The following is a 13,937-nucleotide window of genomic DNA, read 5'->3' as shown; positions in this document are numbered from 1 at the left end:
TCAACAATACCAAATATTCATTCTTTGAAAAAGAAACTGAAAAATATTGTGCAAACAAGTGAGTCAGCATGAGAGAGAATTCAAAATTAGAAATTACAGAAAAGATGTTACCATAGGTCCTAAAATATTAAAATGATAAGGAAATATTATGAACTTACTTATAATAAATTTTATGAATGAAGTGAATAAATTCCTTAAAAACTACCAAAGTTTAAGGAACTAAGTTAAAAGAGGAAAAAAAAAAAGCAGATGACCTAAATAGACATTTCAAAAATTTAATTCAGAGTTAAAATTCTTTCCCACAAATAAAAAGTCTGGATCCAGATGACTATCAACTCTTGCAGAAAACAGAAGAGGTACAGATATTTTTCAACTTATTTTATGAAACTAGTACTATTAACCTGATGTAGTAGTACAAAGAAAAAAAATAAAGACCAATATTCTTTATGAACAGAGAGGCAAAAATCCTCAATAAAATTTTAGCAAATTGAATTTAGCAATATATTAAAAGGATAACACAACCTGACTAAAGGAAATAATTTGGGGAGTGCATTTCAAAGTTGAACATCTGATAATCAATCAATGTGCTTTACCATATCAAATGATGAATGAAGGGAAACATTTGGTTTCAATGGATGTGGCAAAAACATTTTAAAAATTCATGATAAAAACTCTCAGCAAACTTAGGTTAAAGTCATCTACAAAAAAAATTTTACAGCCAACACAATACTTGATAATGAAAGACTGAATGTTCTCCCTTTAAGAAATAAGATATCTGCTCTCACCATTCTTATTTAATTTTGCACTGGATATCTTGATGCAATAAGTCAATGGGGGAATTACTGACTGGGAAGGAATAAAAACTATTCCTATTAACAAGAAAAAAACAATTGTCTATATAAAATAATTCCAATGTATGTACAAAATAGCAACTAAAACCTATCAAGATGACAAAAACTATACATCTATATAATAGCAACAATTAGAAATTGAAATTTAAAAAACACTTTCATTTCAAGCAGCAAGAGAAATCAATTTTTCCACATACTAAGGACCCTTAAAAAGAGTTTTAGCACATTTTTCAGCATAACAATGAAGATCAGAAGGCAGTAGGATGATATAATTAAAGGGCTTAAAATGAGAAAAGGAGTTGAGTTGAATCTCTCTCCCCTACTATAAAACCCTATTACAATGGTCCATATACCTATTGCCATGACCCACCTTTAATAAAATCTGCCTTGCCATCTTAAATGAGGGAGAAATTAGAACATTCCCAGATAAAAGCTGAAGGAATTAATTACAATGAGACCTTCCCTGTAAGACACATTAAAAGGAGTCCTTTAAATTTAAAGCATGCTAGGTAATAACTCTGGTGACACAAAATAAAGAATTCTTCAGAAAAGGAAAATTACATGGAAAAATACATAAACTAGTATTATCACAATTTAGTTGGTTATTATTTTATTCTTCTCTAGGAATTAAAAAACAAAAGCATAAAATTATGTCTGTTATTAGGGGTATATAACATAAATATACAATCTGTGAAAACAGTAGGAGACAGTAGAACGGTAAAGCAATAAACTTTTGTGTGTGTGTTCTTTTTTAATTTTTTTTAGTTGTAGTTGGACACAACACCTTTATTTTATTTATTTTTATGTGGTGCTAAGGATCAAACTCAGTGCCTCGCACGTGCTAGGCAAGCGCTCTACCACTGAGCTACAAACCCAACCCCTTGTGTGTGATTAATCTTAAATTGATATAAGATAAAAATAATTATAATGTTAATATATTATATGTGATATCCCTAGTAATCAAAGAAAATAACTATAGAATGTTCACAAAGGAAATGAGAAAGAAATCAAAATATATCATTATAAAATTATCAATTAAACACAGAAGAAAACAATATAAAAGAAAATGAGGGACAAAAAAGTTCAGACATGAAGAAAACAAATAACAAAATGGCAATTTTCCAATTATTTAAAATGTAAAATGAGTAAACTCCCCGTATTAGTCTATTTTGTGTTACTCTAATACCTAGGGCTTAGTACTTTTTAAAGAAAGAGGTTTATTTGTTCACAGTTCTTTTTTTTTTTTTTTTTTAGTTACAGTGTATTTATTTTTTTAAGTTACAATAAAATGCTCAGTCCTTTGAAGTCTCTTATGTTCTAACATAATTCAAAACTTGATTTTTTTCTGAGTTGTTTACGTAAATCTGAATGACCTATAATGTGGTAACCTGCTGCTTTCATGTTTGTTCCTGTAGCACAGGAACAAACTAAGTTCTAAGGGAGATCAGTAGGAACATAAAATATCTTGAGCTAACTGTATAACCAGGTATCCTAATAAATGGTCACTGGTGTTCACAGTTCTTGAGGTTCAAGAACTTGCAGTCAGCATCTACTCAACTCTGGTAAGGAGCTCAAAGCAGATGGCCCAATCCCTTAAAGGTTATACTATTTCAGCACCTCCACATTGGAGACCAAGCCCTAGGACATGAACCTCTAGGGGTCAACCCATATCTAAATTACAGCATTCCCCAATCAAAAGACATGGGCCGGAAGAATGGACAAAAAGCAGGATCCAATTATATTCTGTCTATAAGAACTCACTTTAGATCTAAGGACATGCATATATTGAAAGTGAAAGGATGTAAAAATGAAGTCCATGCAAACAGTAACCCAAAGAGAGTTGTGGGGCTATGTTACTATCAGACAAAACAGACTTTAAGTCAAAAACTATTACAAAAAAAAAAAATTACACAGTGATAAAAGAATCAGTTTACCAGAAAGATGTAACAATTAATAAACACAAGTTCACCAAACATCAGAGCAGATAAATATATCCAACATTCAAAGAATTAAAAGCAGAAATAGTTCTATAGTAGTAGGAGATTTCAATACCCTATTTAAAATGATGAACAGATGAATCAGAAAAAAGATCAATAAGAAAATAAAGAATTTAACAACATCAATCAATAGGACTTAATGGACATATAAATAACTTTTCATGCAACAAAGGCATAATACAAATTTTTTCTTTCTTTCTTTTTTTTAAATAATGGGGATTGAACCTGGGGGTGCTTAGCCATTGAGCCACATCTCCAGTACTTTTTGTTATTTTTTATTTTGAGACAGAGTCTCACTAAATTGCCTTGCTAAATTGCTGAGGCCGGCCTCAAACTTGCAATCCTCCTACCTCCATCTCCCAAGTCACTGGGAATACAGGCATATACCACCACGTATAGCAGAATACAAATTTTTCTGAAGTATATAAATAATATCCTCCAAGATTAAATATGCTAAGATATTAAACAAGTCTTTAAAAAATGTTTTAAGTTAAACTTATGCTAAGCATCTTTTCTCATCAAATGGGATAAAACTAAAATGGAAATATTAGAATTATATTTAATATAGTAATAAAAATTATACAAATAGATTTTTAATAAATAATAGTAAAATTAATAACTAGAAAATGATGTAATAAAAATGGAAAATCCACAAATTATGAAAAATATATATATATTAAACAATAGGTCAAAGAAGAAATCACAAGGGAAATTATAAAATAGTTTGAGGCAAATAAAAATGAAAACACATATACCAAAATTTATGGGATGTAAGCAGTGCTAAGAGGGAAATTTACTATAAATGCTTACATTTCAAAAGACCAATCTCAAAACTGTCAAGTAAAGGACCCAGGAGAAGGAGTAGCAAAGGGGAAAGGGAGGTAGTAGGGAACTAAATTGATCAAATTATGTTTAATGCATGTCACAATCAATCCCACTATTATAATACACCAATAAAATTTTTGAAAATATAAAAAAATGAATCTCAAATTAGCAACCAACTTTACACTTTAAGAAACTAGGGATAAAAAGAATAAATCAAACTCAAAACCAGAAGAAGAAAGGAATAATTATTAGAGATAAACAAAATATAAAATCAACAAAAACTTTGAGTTAGTTCTTCAAAAAGATCAAGACATAGACAAATCTTTACAGCTAGACTGAAGACAACTCAAACACTTAAAATCATTATAAAACAGGGAACACCACTACCAATCTTACAGAGATAAAAGAAACAGAGAGAGAGAGAGAGAGAGAGAGAGAGAGAGAGAGAGAGAGAACACTTTGAGAGACTACTATGAGCACTTGTATTCCCCAAAATTTGAAAACTTAGATGAAATGGACAAATTTCTAGAAACACACAACCTACCAAGGTTGAAGAGGCCCATTAACTATTAAAGATATTCAATTAGTAATTTAAAAAAATCTCCAAAACAAGAGGGCTTCACTAAAGGACTGTACCAAATATTTCAAGAATTAAAACCAATACTCCCCAAACTCTATCAAAAATTGAAAAGGAAGGAATATCTCCAAACTAATTTTATAAGGCCAGCATCATGTGGATATCAAAACCTGACAAAAACATTACAAGAAAACTACAGGTAATAATTGACTTTAAAAAAAAAAAAAGCTTGAAAGATGAGGAAAAAAGCAAAAATGCCTGCTTTCACCACTTCTACTTAGCATAGTATCAGAAATACTATCTAGGACAATTTGATAAGAAAAACAAATAAAAGAAATACTTTTATATGTAGAAAACCCTAAAGATTTCACAAAAGAAGAAGAAACAGAATAAATGAATTAGGTTATAAAAACCAATACACAAAAATCAGTTGCTTATCTATGTACTCTGAAAACCTAAAAAGGAAATTTAAAAAACAATTCTATTTATACTAGCATCAAAAAGAATAAACCCTTTTTTGATAAAGAATTTTTTTATTTTTTTAATTGATTTTTTAAAATAAATGACAGCGGAATGGATTACAATTCTTATTGCACATATACACACAATTTTTCATATCTCTGGTTGTAAATAAGTATGTTGACACCAATTCGTGTCTTCATACATGTACTTTGGATAATGATGTCCATCACATTCCACCATCCTTGTGAACCCCCTGCCCCCTCCCTTCCCCTCCCTTCCCCTCTGTCCTATCTAGAGTTTGTCTATTCCTCCACGCTCCCCCTCCCTACCCCACTATGAATCAGCCTCCTTATATCAGAGAAAACACTCGGCATTTGTTTTTGGGGGATTGCCTAACTTCACTTAGCATTATCTTCTCCAAAAAAATATGTGTGTGTGTGTGTGTATTATTATTTTTTTTTTAATTTAGAGACAGGGTCTCACTGAGTTACCTAGGGCCTTGCCTAGTTGCTGAGGCTGACTTTGAACTGATGATCCTCCTGCCTCTGCCTTCTGAGCCACTGACATTATAGGCATGTGTCATGTAACTACAAAATTTGAGAAGAAAACATGACAAAAGGGCTGGGGGTGTAGCATAGTCAGTGGTAGAGTGCCCGCTTGCCTAGTATGTGCGAAGCCCTGGGATAGATCCCCCAGCACTGTTAAAAAAAAAAAAAAAAAGGTGGGAAAGACAAAAATCTTGAAACCTTTGCAACTTTCAGTTACATAAACATGAAGCAGAATTCAAAAGAAAAGCTTAATCGACTTGATCAAAATCCCAAACTTCTCTCCAAAAGACTGTGTTCAATGGCAAGAACCTAAAGCAATTATAACCCTCCTACATTGCTGGCAGAAATGCAAAATTCCACCCATACACTGGTGTTGGATATATAGCCACTTAGGAAATGAGTTTGACAGGTTGTTACAAATTATTATATGACCTAGCAGTCCCACTCCTCAGTATTAACTCAAAAGGAATGTATACATACATACATACACACACACACACACACACAATATATATATATATATATTTTTTTTTTCAGGAACTTCATTCACAGATGCCAAAAACTGGAAACAACCCAAATATGCAACTGGTAAATAAACTATGGTACATTCATATAATGGAATATACTGATACATTCAACAACATATATGAATCTCAAGTGCATTATACTAAAACTACATATTACATACCTTCAACTGTTTGACATTCTGGAAAAGGTAAAGCTCTACCAAAAGAAAACAGATCAATGAGTGACTACCAGGGACTAGGAGTAGGTAAGAGGGTATTGACTATAAAGGAACATGAGGGAACTCTTTGAGGTGATGGAATTGTTTTCTTATCTCAGCTGAGGTAGTTTTATATAACTGCATATATTTGTCAAAATTCATACTATACACCTAAAACTGACAAAACTCAAAAATGCAAATTTTATCATATAGTATACATCAAAAAATCTGACTTTTTGCCAATAATTCAAAAATCTGCTTTTTAGAAGAAAATTATTATAAGGTTAGTCCTAAGCCTAAACCACATGTTGAAATTGGCTTTTCATTTTAATAGCATCAAGTACTGAAAACTTTAAATCATGAAATATTTTGTTGCAAAATGACTCAGAGCTCCCTTGGTACTGTGCCAGATGAGTATAAGCTTATTGAGGAATATTAAAGATTCCAGAACTCTTTCAATTGAATTCATATAACATCATCTTATTTTTCTCAAATTAATGAGGTTCTCTTTACCCTGGGAAAGTAAGAGTACAAACCTGAATTTAATTTCAGTAACTGAAAAAGAATTTTGTCATTCTCAATTTCTTTCTTCAGAAGCACTTCCAACATGCACTGCAAAGTTCAGACTACACATATGATTATATGAATCCAGTGTCCTTTGAGGTTGTAATTTGACCCAAATAGTGAATAGTTTTATATCATCATCAATAATGGATGCTGCAGGACCATGAATAGGAAGATTTACGTCTTTCATATAGCCAAACATCCCCCATACTGATCATCAATAAACTCCTCCAGGTAAAACTATATAAGGAGGCTTTCGTTCCCTCTCAAAAATAGTAAACATCTCCCCAAGGATTAAGTCAGGGCTTTAAGCATTGTCCTTTGAAATATCAGGAAAAAAAATCTTCATGAAGAAAAATTTAACATTTTGCACATATTTTTAATAAACGTATTGGAAAAGACAATAATTCAAAACCTTGTTTCTAAAGTTCTGGAGTTTGATGTCAGCAGACAGATATTTTTTTTAGAATTACTGGCTATATCTTAGCACTAATGAATGCCATGTGCCAAAATAGACAACAATGCTTGCTTTACTAAAGCTATAAAACTATGTCTTGCCAAGCATCTCAGGTGCTCCATTAGTGTACAGAGTATCAAATTTTGCAAAGCAAAATCCCTTTTTATTATTGCAATGATGTCAGGTTCCAACTTCCCCCAAAAAAAGGGGTTCTCAGCAAAGGAATTCTTTAATGATGTCAACATGCAAATATAATGAAAATCAGATGCTAGCTGCCCTAAGCAGCACTGGTATTTTTATCCTGTTGAATGTTAAAGGAAAGTTACTGCTGATTCTTCTATGAATTCTAGCCAAATGTAAAATTTTTAAAAAAAGTCTACAGTTCTAATGCAAATGATGTAATCTGACTGCTTCAATTCTCTTTCTCTGCTCTAAAACAAACCAGCTCAGTAATGTTCAAGATTCTCAGTTTCACCAAAGTATCTTTAATTATTTGTTGTTTCTATGTCTGGGTATTACAATAATCAAATAAATAGGATTCCTTAAAATAAAGCTTCATCTACCTAATCCAGCTTCCAATCTTTTCCATTTACGCTTTCTTCTAATTAAAAAGCCATATTTTTCCAGTGGCTAGTAAGGACTGACAAAACTTCATACACATAAGGTGGGAATAAATACAAAACAAGAGAAACATAAGGTATAACAATTTTTTTACCCATTTTTAACCTAAATTATGTTGAATTCAGTGTTCTGTAATCATGACAGGTGATTTAATTCAGTTATCTATCATAATATAGTGACAATGATGATTATATATTATCTGACCATGTACAACAGCATACCACACCATTCCACTCTCATTTGGCAGGAAATATACCTTAACATATTTTGACAAATACAAAAAATTTTTTAATCCCCAGTATTATACACACACACAAAAAGAAAAGAGCTAGGAAACAGAATCACTTCCATTTGGTGTTTCTAATAAAGTACTAGGCATGAAAGGAAAAGTAAATAAGAAATTGGCAGAGAGAGAACATGGAGGTGGTCCTTAAATGCCATATTAAGGAGCCTGAACTGTATCCTATACATGATGGGCTTTTTGTGTTAAGCAAGCAAAGGACATAGTCAGGCTGCACTCTGGACAGATCTCTCATGGCTTTGAAAGACATAAGGAAGACCAATAATAGCTAACAGGGACTGAGCACTCACCATGCAGCAGCAGTGTGCTGTTGAGCACTTCATGCTATCCTAACACATCCTCCCATCACCACTATTTTAAAGGAGAAACATTATTTTACATAAAATATACTTTTTGAGTCACTTTTTTAGTACTTGCCCACATCACAAGAGAAGGTATTCAAAACAATTCTGATCCCTGAAACTTAGGCCTTTAACCTCCCGGAATGGAATGAGAAACAGCAGAGGCTAAAAGGCTGATAAATTCATTAGGAAACTTATTCCACATAAGAGACATTTAGGGCAATGTCAGCTGGGATGCAGAAGAGGGAACAGACTCCAGAAATATTTACAAGTTTTTTTTCTTCAGAACCTTTTTTATTTATCATCTACCCAACACTACAAGTTTTATCATGCTAAGCAAAGTAAGCCAATCCCCCAAAAGCAAAGGCCAAATGTTCTCTCTTATAAATGGATGCTGATCCCTAGTGGAGGGGACATGGGAAAAATGGAGGAGCTTTGATGGGGCAAAGGGGAGGGAGGGGCAGAGAGGAGGCATGGGGGCAGGAAAGGTGGTGGAATGAGATGGACATCACTACCCTAGGTACATATATGACTGTACATATGGTGTGACACTACACTGTGTACAACCAGAGAAATGAAAAGTTGTGCTGCAATTGTGTACAATGAATCAAAATGCATTCTGCTGTCATATATAATTAATTTAAATTAATTAATTAATTTTAAAACATTATCAAAATCACGATTCAGTCTTAAAAAGGAATGAAACCCTGGTACTTTCAACATGATGAACCATGAAAACATTATACTGAGAAAGCCAGTCACAAAAGAACATTATATGATTCCATTTATAAGGTACCTAGAATGGTCAAATTCATACAGATGAAAAACAGAACAGAACTTATCAGAAGCTGAATCAAAATTTGTCAGGAATATATTTTATGAAACAGTAAGAAATATTAAGATTGCATAGTTTCGGGCTGGGGATGTGGCTCAAGCGGTAGCGCACTCTCCTGGCATGCGTGCGGCCCGGGTTCGATCCTCAGCACCACATACAAACAAAGATGTTGTGTCCGCCGAAAACTGAAAATAAATATTAAAAATTCTCTCTCTCTCTTTCTCTCTCCCTCCCTCTCTCACTCTATCTTAAAAAAAAAAAAAAAAAAAGATTGCATAGTTTCTTAAGATAGCTGGGAGTCTACAACACAGGACAAGTAAACAAGTACTGCTAATTACAACTTACTCTAAGCTGCTTAGAAAAAAATAAAACTACTTATAAATTTTTTCAAAATTAGATCAGCATAAATTTCCCATATTGCTAAATATTTAAAGGTATTCTACAATAAATAAATAAGGAAGCATTTTATAAGGTACATACTCTTGTATACTTGGATTTTGTGTTTTACATACAGACCTACTTTAAAACTAATAGACAAGTGATATGAAAAATTATCCAATATGTAACCATAAAGCATACTAACACTAATCTGAAGCTTTCTATATCAGAAGCTTTACGTCTTCTATATACAACAGTTTTGAAAATTCTAAAACTTATGAGGTTGGTATTATGCCTAGTTTACAGACTGTGACTGAATTTCAGAGATTAACTTTACATAGTGCTTATAAAAGTGAATCTGGAATTTGAATTTTTTGTGCCTTCAATGCACCAGTATTCCCTAAATAATTCTTGATTAATACACAGTAACTAATCTATTTTCCTCTATCAAAAAAGTACACGATGATATTTAATGCCTAAAAGTAGAATATGTCCTTGACTCATCACACCAAAAATCTGCAAAATTCTCACAGAATACCAGAAAAAAAAATGCCTCCAAAAGTACTATGATGAAAACATATATATTTTAAATTTACAGTCATTTTTACCTCAAAATCAAATGTTTTATAAGTATTAGTTTAGCTAAAATTTATCTCCAAATTTCATATTTTATGTTAAAAATGTCATGAAAAAATACTAAAAAAAACCACATTTATTTCAATACTTTATAAGAAAACTAAAAATCTGCTAAAAGATTCTGTACAGGTTTCATCAAACATCAGAAATATTCTACAATGGGTCAAATATTTTCTGAAAGTTATCAGTCAATTGAAACTCCCAAAATAGTTTGACACACTCTCTTCACAGTCCCTATCTTTCCCCTAAGAAATATGAAATATTCTAAAAATAAAATGTTCAGATGGCACTTAACTGTACATTACTACAGCTTTATACAGTGGTTCTAGAGGATGACTAGAGGATGACTAAGTTAGCTAGAGCATAACTTAGAGCATAACTTAGTCACATGATACTAAAAATAAATGGAATTAGCAAAAATTCCCTTGGGGAGCTCACATTTATTTTTAGAAATGCAATGTTGTTTCTAATTTTACAACCCAAATTTTTCCATGAATCTTTCTTTTACCACTATGAATTTCTTGGAAATAAATACCTCAGATCAATTTTAATATGTAAAATTAATTAGAAACTTTCTTTTTAATGATTTGAATTCCAAAAGAAATTCAATAAAACTAGTATTTCAACAGACAGAGGGAAACAAAATTACTAGCAAGATAATTCCTTGTGTAGGGAAGTCTTTCATATGCAAGTTCAAGAAAATTAGGTAAAATAGGAAATACATCAGACAACTTTTGTACATTGACAATGAATTAATCTCAAAATATTCATTAAATACTGGGATAGATTTCTGGGTCTTTTAAATTTTATCTCTAAACCAAAAAAAAAAAAAAAAAGACATTTCTCACAATCTAAGGGAGAGGTAAAATGGGTTACCTCAAAATAAATGCATTCTCAAAGAAGTATTCTGATTCATCAATGGAAACAAAAAGTTAAGAAATGCTGAGTATGAATACTTTAAGAACTGATAGTTATACTTAAAACTATAAAGAAATAATTTTATGAAAGGAGAAACACTGGGGAATGATTCTGGCCAAATAATATGGTTATATTAGGTACATGTACAAATATGTAACAATGAATCCCACCATTATGTACAACTATAAAGTACCAATAAAAAAATAGAAGAAATAATTTTCTAAGGAAAAACCAAAACATATATAATTCTGGTTAGTATTATACCTTTAAAAAAATTTCAGGAATTCTAATCACTGGCCACAATCAGTTCCCTAATATCAAGAAGGTGAACAAAGAACTATACCTTCTCAGAAACAGGTAGGCTGCTGGGTTCCTCTATTTTTCTAGGTTGTTTTACAGAATCACATCCATACATTCTTTTTTTAAGAACGTGAAGCTCTGCATCAGTCATATGGTGGAAAGACACCTGAGGGCCCAATGAGAGAGGCCCACTATGAAGATTCTGAGTCATGCTAGCTGAAACACTGAGCACTGGCTCCACATTAGAATCTGTCTGCAAAACCTGTGGAGGAAATACAACACCTGGAAGACTGATGTACTGAGAGTTTTCCTGCTGCCTCAACAAAGCTTCAGGCATGATTTTATGCTCATTTCCAGGAGGTACAAGTATATCACTAGTGGCATTTTTTAAGAGCTTCCTATCCACTGGCCCAGAATGTAGGATTGTGGGTTGCTGTAGCACAGTTTCCATTCTTTGTGATTTATTAGTCGCTTGAAGGGAACAAGGGTTCAGTTGTGAAACACTGGTCTGTATCATTGAAGGATGCCCAAACTGTTGAAAAACTTGTTGAACTGGATGCTGGAGAATACTTGCTCTTCCAGAAGTCTGTGTAACCATAATTGGTACATTAACTTTATAAAGGTGACCTTAAAAAGGAGAAAACAAAACTTTAAGTATTATTAGAATTCTAGCAATAGAATTAAAATTCTAATTTCCTGTAAAAAAAAAAAAAAAACTCACCCCTAACAGGCTGGGAGGAAATCTATCAATAAGGTAATAGTGGTTATCTCTAGAAATTTCTCTTATTCTTTAGACTTTTTTGTGTTTTCTAAAAGAAATACGTATTACTGTAGTTTTTAAATTTTCTTTTGCTTCAACTGTTTTTTCCCACTATGATTTATATGACACACTCTGAGACACACATAGGCCACCAATATTTTATCCAAGACCTTCTCCTATTGCTTGATAAACTAATCTTATCAGCCTAATGGAATTTTAACAAAGAATCATGTACAATGTATTTCATACACTTAAGATACCATTACAAGAAAAGATTATCCAAAAAAAAGAGTTTGATAATTTCAATAGTTATCAAATTTCTTCTTCTTTAAACTACAACTAAACAGGAGAGGAACTGAATAGTTTTTAAGCATTGAGTTAGGCACTGTACTTAAATTTTACAACACCCAAAGAATAAGTCTGATACTCTTTTAAATCAAAAGATAGTACTGAAATGCAAAGGTTGGTTAACCTCCAAACTTATGGATGTTTTTTCTATCAGGGGATGCAATCTCCAATTCAAAAGGAGGCAAAGGTTGATCAACCTAATCTTTGGTTTTCCTTGATTAGAGCTACCAGGAACACAGATAAATCCTTTTGTTTGTATTTGCTAAAATTTAGATAATTGACTTGAATTAGAGAAAATAGATACAAAGCATCTTACACAAGGTTGGAAAAGAGAATTCAGAGTGAATTAGATATAGGACAGGTATCATACAGTGTTCTTTGTGGTAGATGGTGTCTATAACAACAATAACTGCAACTTAATACCATTTTTTAAATATTTATTTTTTAGTTGTAGCCAACACAATACCTTTATTTTATTTATTTTTATGTGGTGCTGAGGATCGAACCCAGGGCCTCGTACATGCTAAGCAAGCACTCTACCGCTGAGCCACAACCCCAGCCCAACTTAATACCATTTTTAAAATAGGTTTTATTGAAGGTTCCTTTAACTTCTGGTATAGTTCATTAAACAATATGAGATTTAATATCCAGAGTTAGCACCAATGCTAACTAAAAATAAAATATTCTTAGAAATTCATCTCACCAGATGCAGTCTGTAGTGTCACACCTGCTGGTACATGAATAGGATAACCAGGAAAAGTAAAGTTTGCACTGGAGTTTGAAGTGCCCTAGATAGAAGAAATTTATATTAGAAAGTTAGATTTATATTTTATATTTATATTAGTTAAATTTATATTAGAAAGTTATATATTTTATTTATATCCTTTCCCCATGGTATCACAAGGAGTGAAAAAAATCTGATTCCAGACAATAGAATAATAATTTGACAATACTCGACATTTAATACTAGGTCTGAGTTCTTTGAATAAAATGGCTTTTGAATATGTAGTCATTAACAATGAAACCAGTAACGTTTTTCCCCCTTTCTATAGCTCTCCTCAGTAGCTTCCTTTATGAAGTCAGTAAGTCTTAATGAATAGAATGAACACCAATTCATAAAACTTACCCAATGCCTAGCTTTGACTGGGCCATTGACTCCTAAGGTGTCAAATATAAGAACCACAGCTATTCATAAGGGTGCTTTAGTCTCTAAGTTGATCATGAATGGTATTTTGAAATAGATATGATAATGCATAATTCATAATAGCATATAATTTTATTTTAGGAATAATTAAACCCTAGAGTTTTAAAATTAAAAATAAAATCAAAACAAAGAAATATTTTATCTATCCGATCTGAAAATTTTAAAAAATTGATAAAGTAGGCTAGGGATGTGGCTCAGCTAGTAGAGTGCTTGCCTAGCATGTGCAAGACCCTGGATTCTATCCCTAATATCACACACACACACCACAGAAAAGATTGATAAGTAGCACC

General features: G+C 32.1%; 1 protein-coding gene across 2 annotated transcripts in view; it reads right to left on the bottom strand.

Moving 5' to 3' along the window:
- Gtf2a1l (general transcription factor IIA subunit 1 like) overlaps positions 1–13,937 on the bottom strand; it is a 47,161-nt gene that overhangs the window by 16,686 nt on the left and 16,538 nt on the right. For both annotated transcript variants that reach the window (XM_027934330.2, XM_027934331.2), the window contains 2 exons: positions 13,147–13,231; positions 11,379–11,962 (listed from right to left, as the gene is read on the bottom strand). In XM_027934330.2, the coding sequence (XP_027790131.2) occupies positions 11,379–11,962; positions 13,147–13,231 (669 nt within the window). The remainder of the gene's footprint in view (positions 1–11,378; positions 11,963–13,146; positions 13,232–13,937) is intronic.

The sequence above is a fragment of the Marmota flaviventris genome, chromosome 14 (genome assembly GCF_047511675.1).
Source record: "Marmota flaviventris isolate mMarFla1 chromosome 14, mMarFla1.hap1, whole genome shotgun sequence".
NCBI lineage: Eukaryota > Metazoa > Chordata > Mammalia > Rodentia > Sciuridae > Marmota > Marmota flaviventris.
The sequence above is the reverse complement of the archived record's forward strand: the minus strand, read 5'-3'. Positions and strand labels throughout refer to the sequence as shown.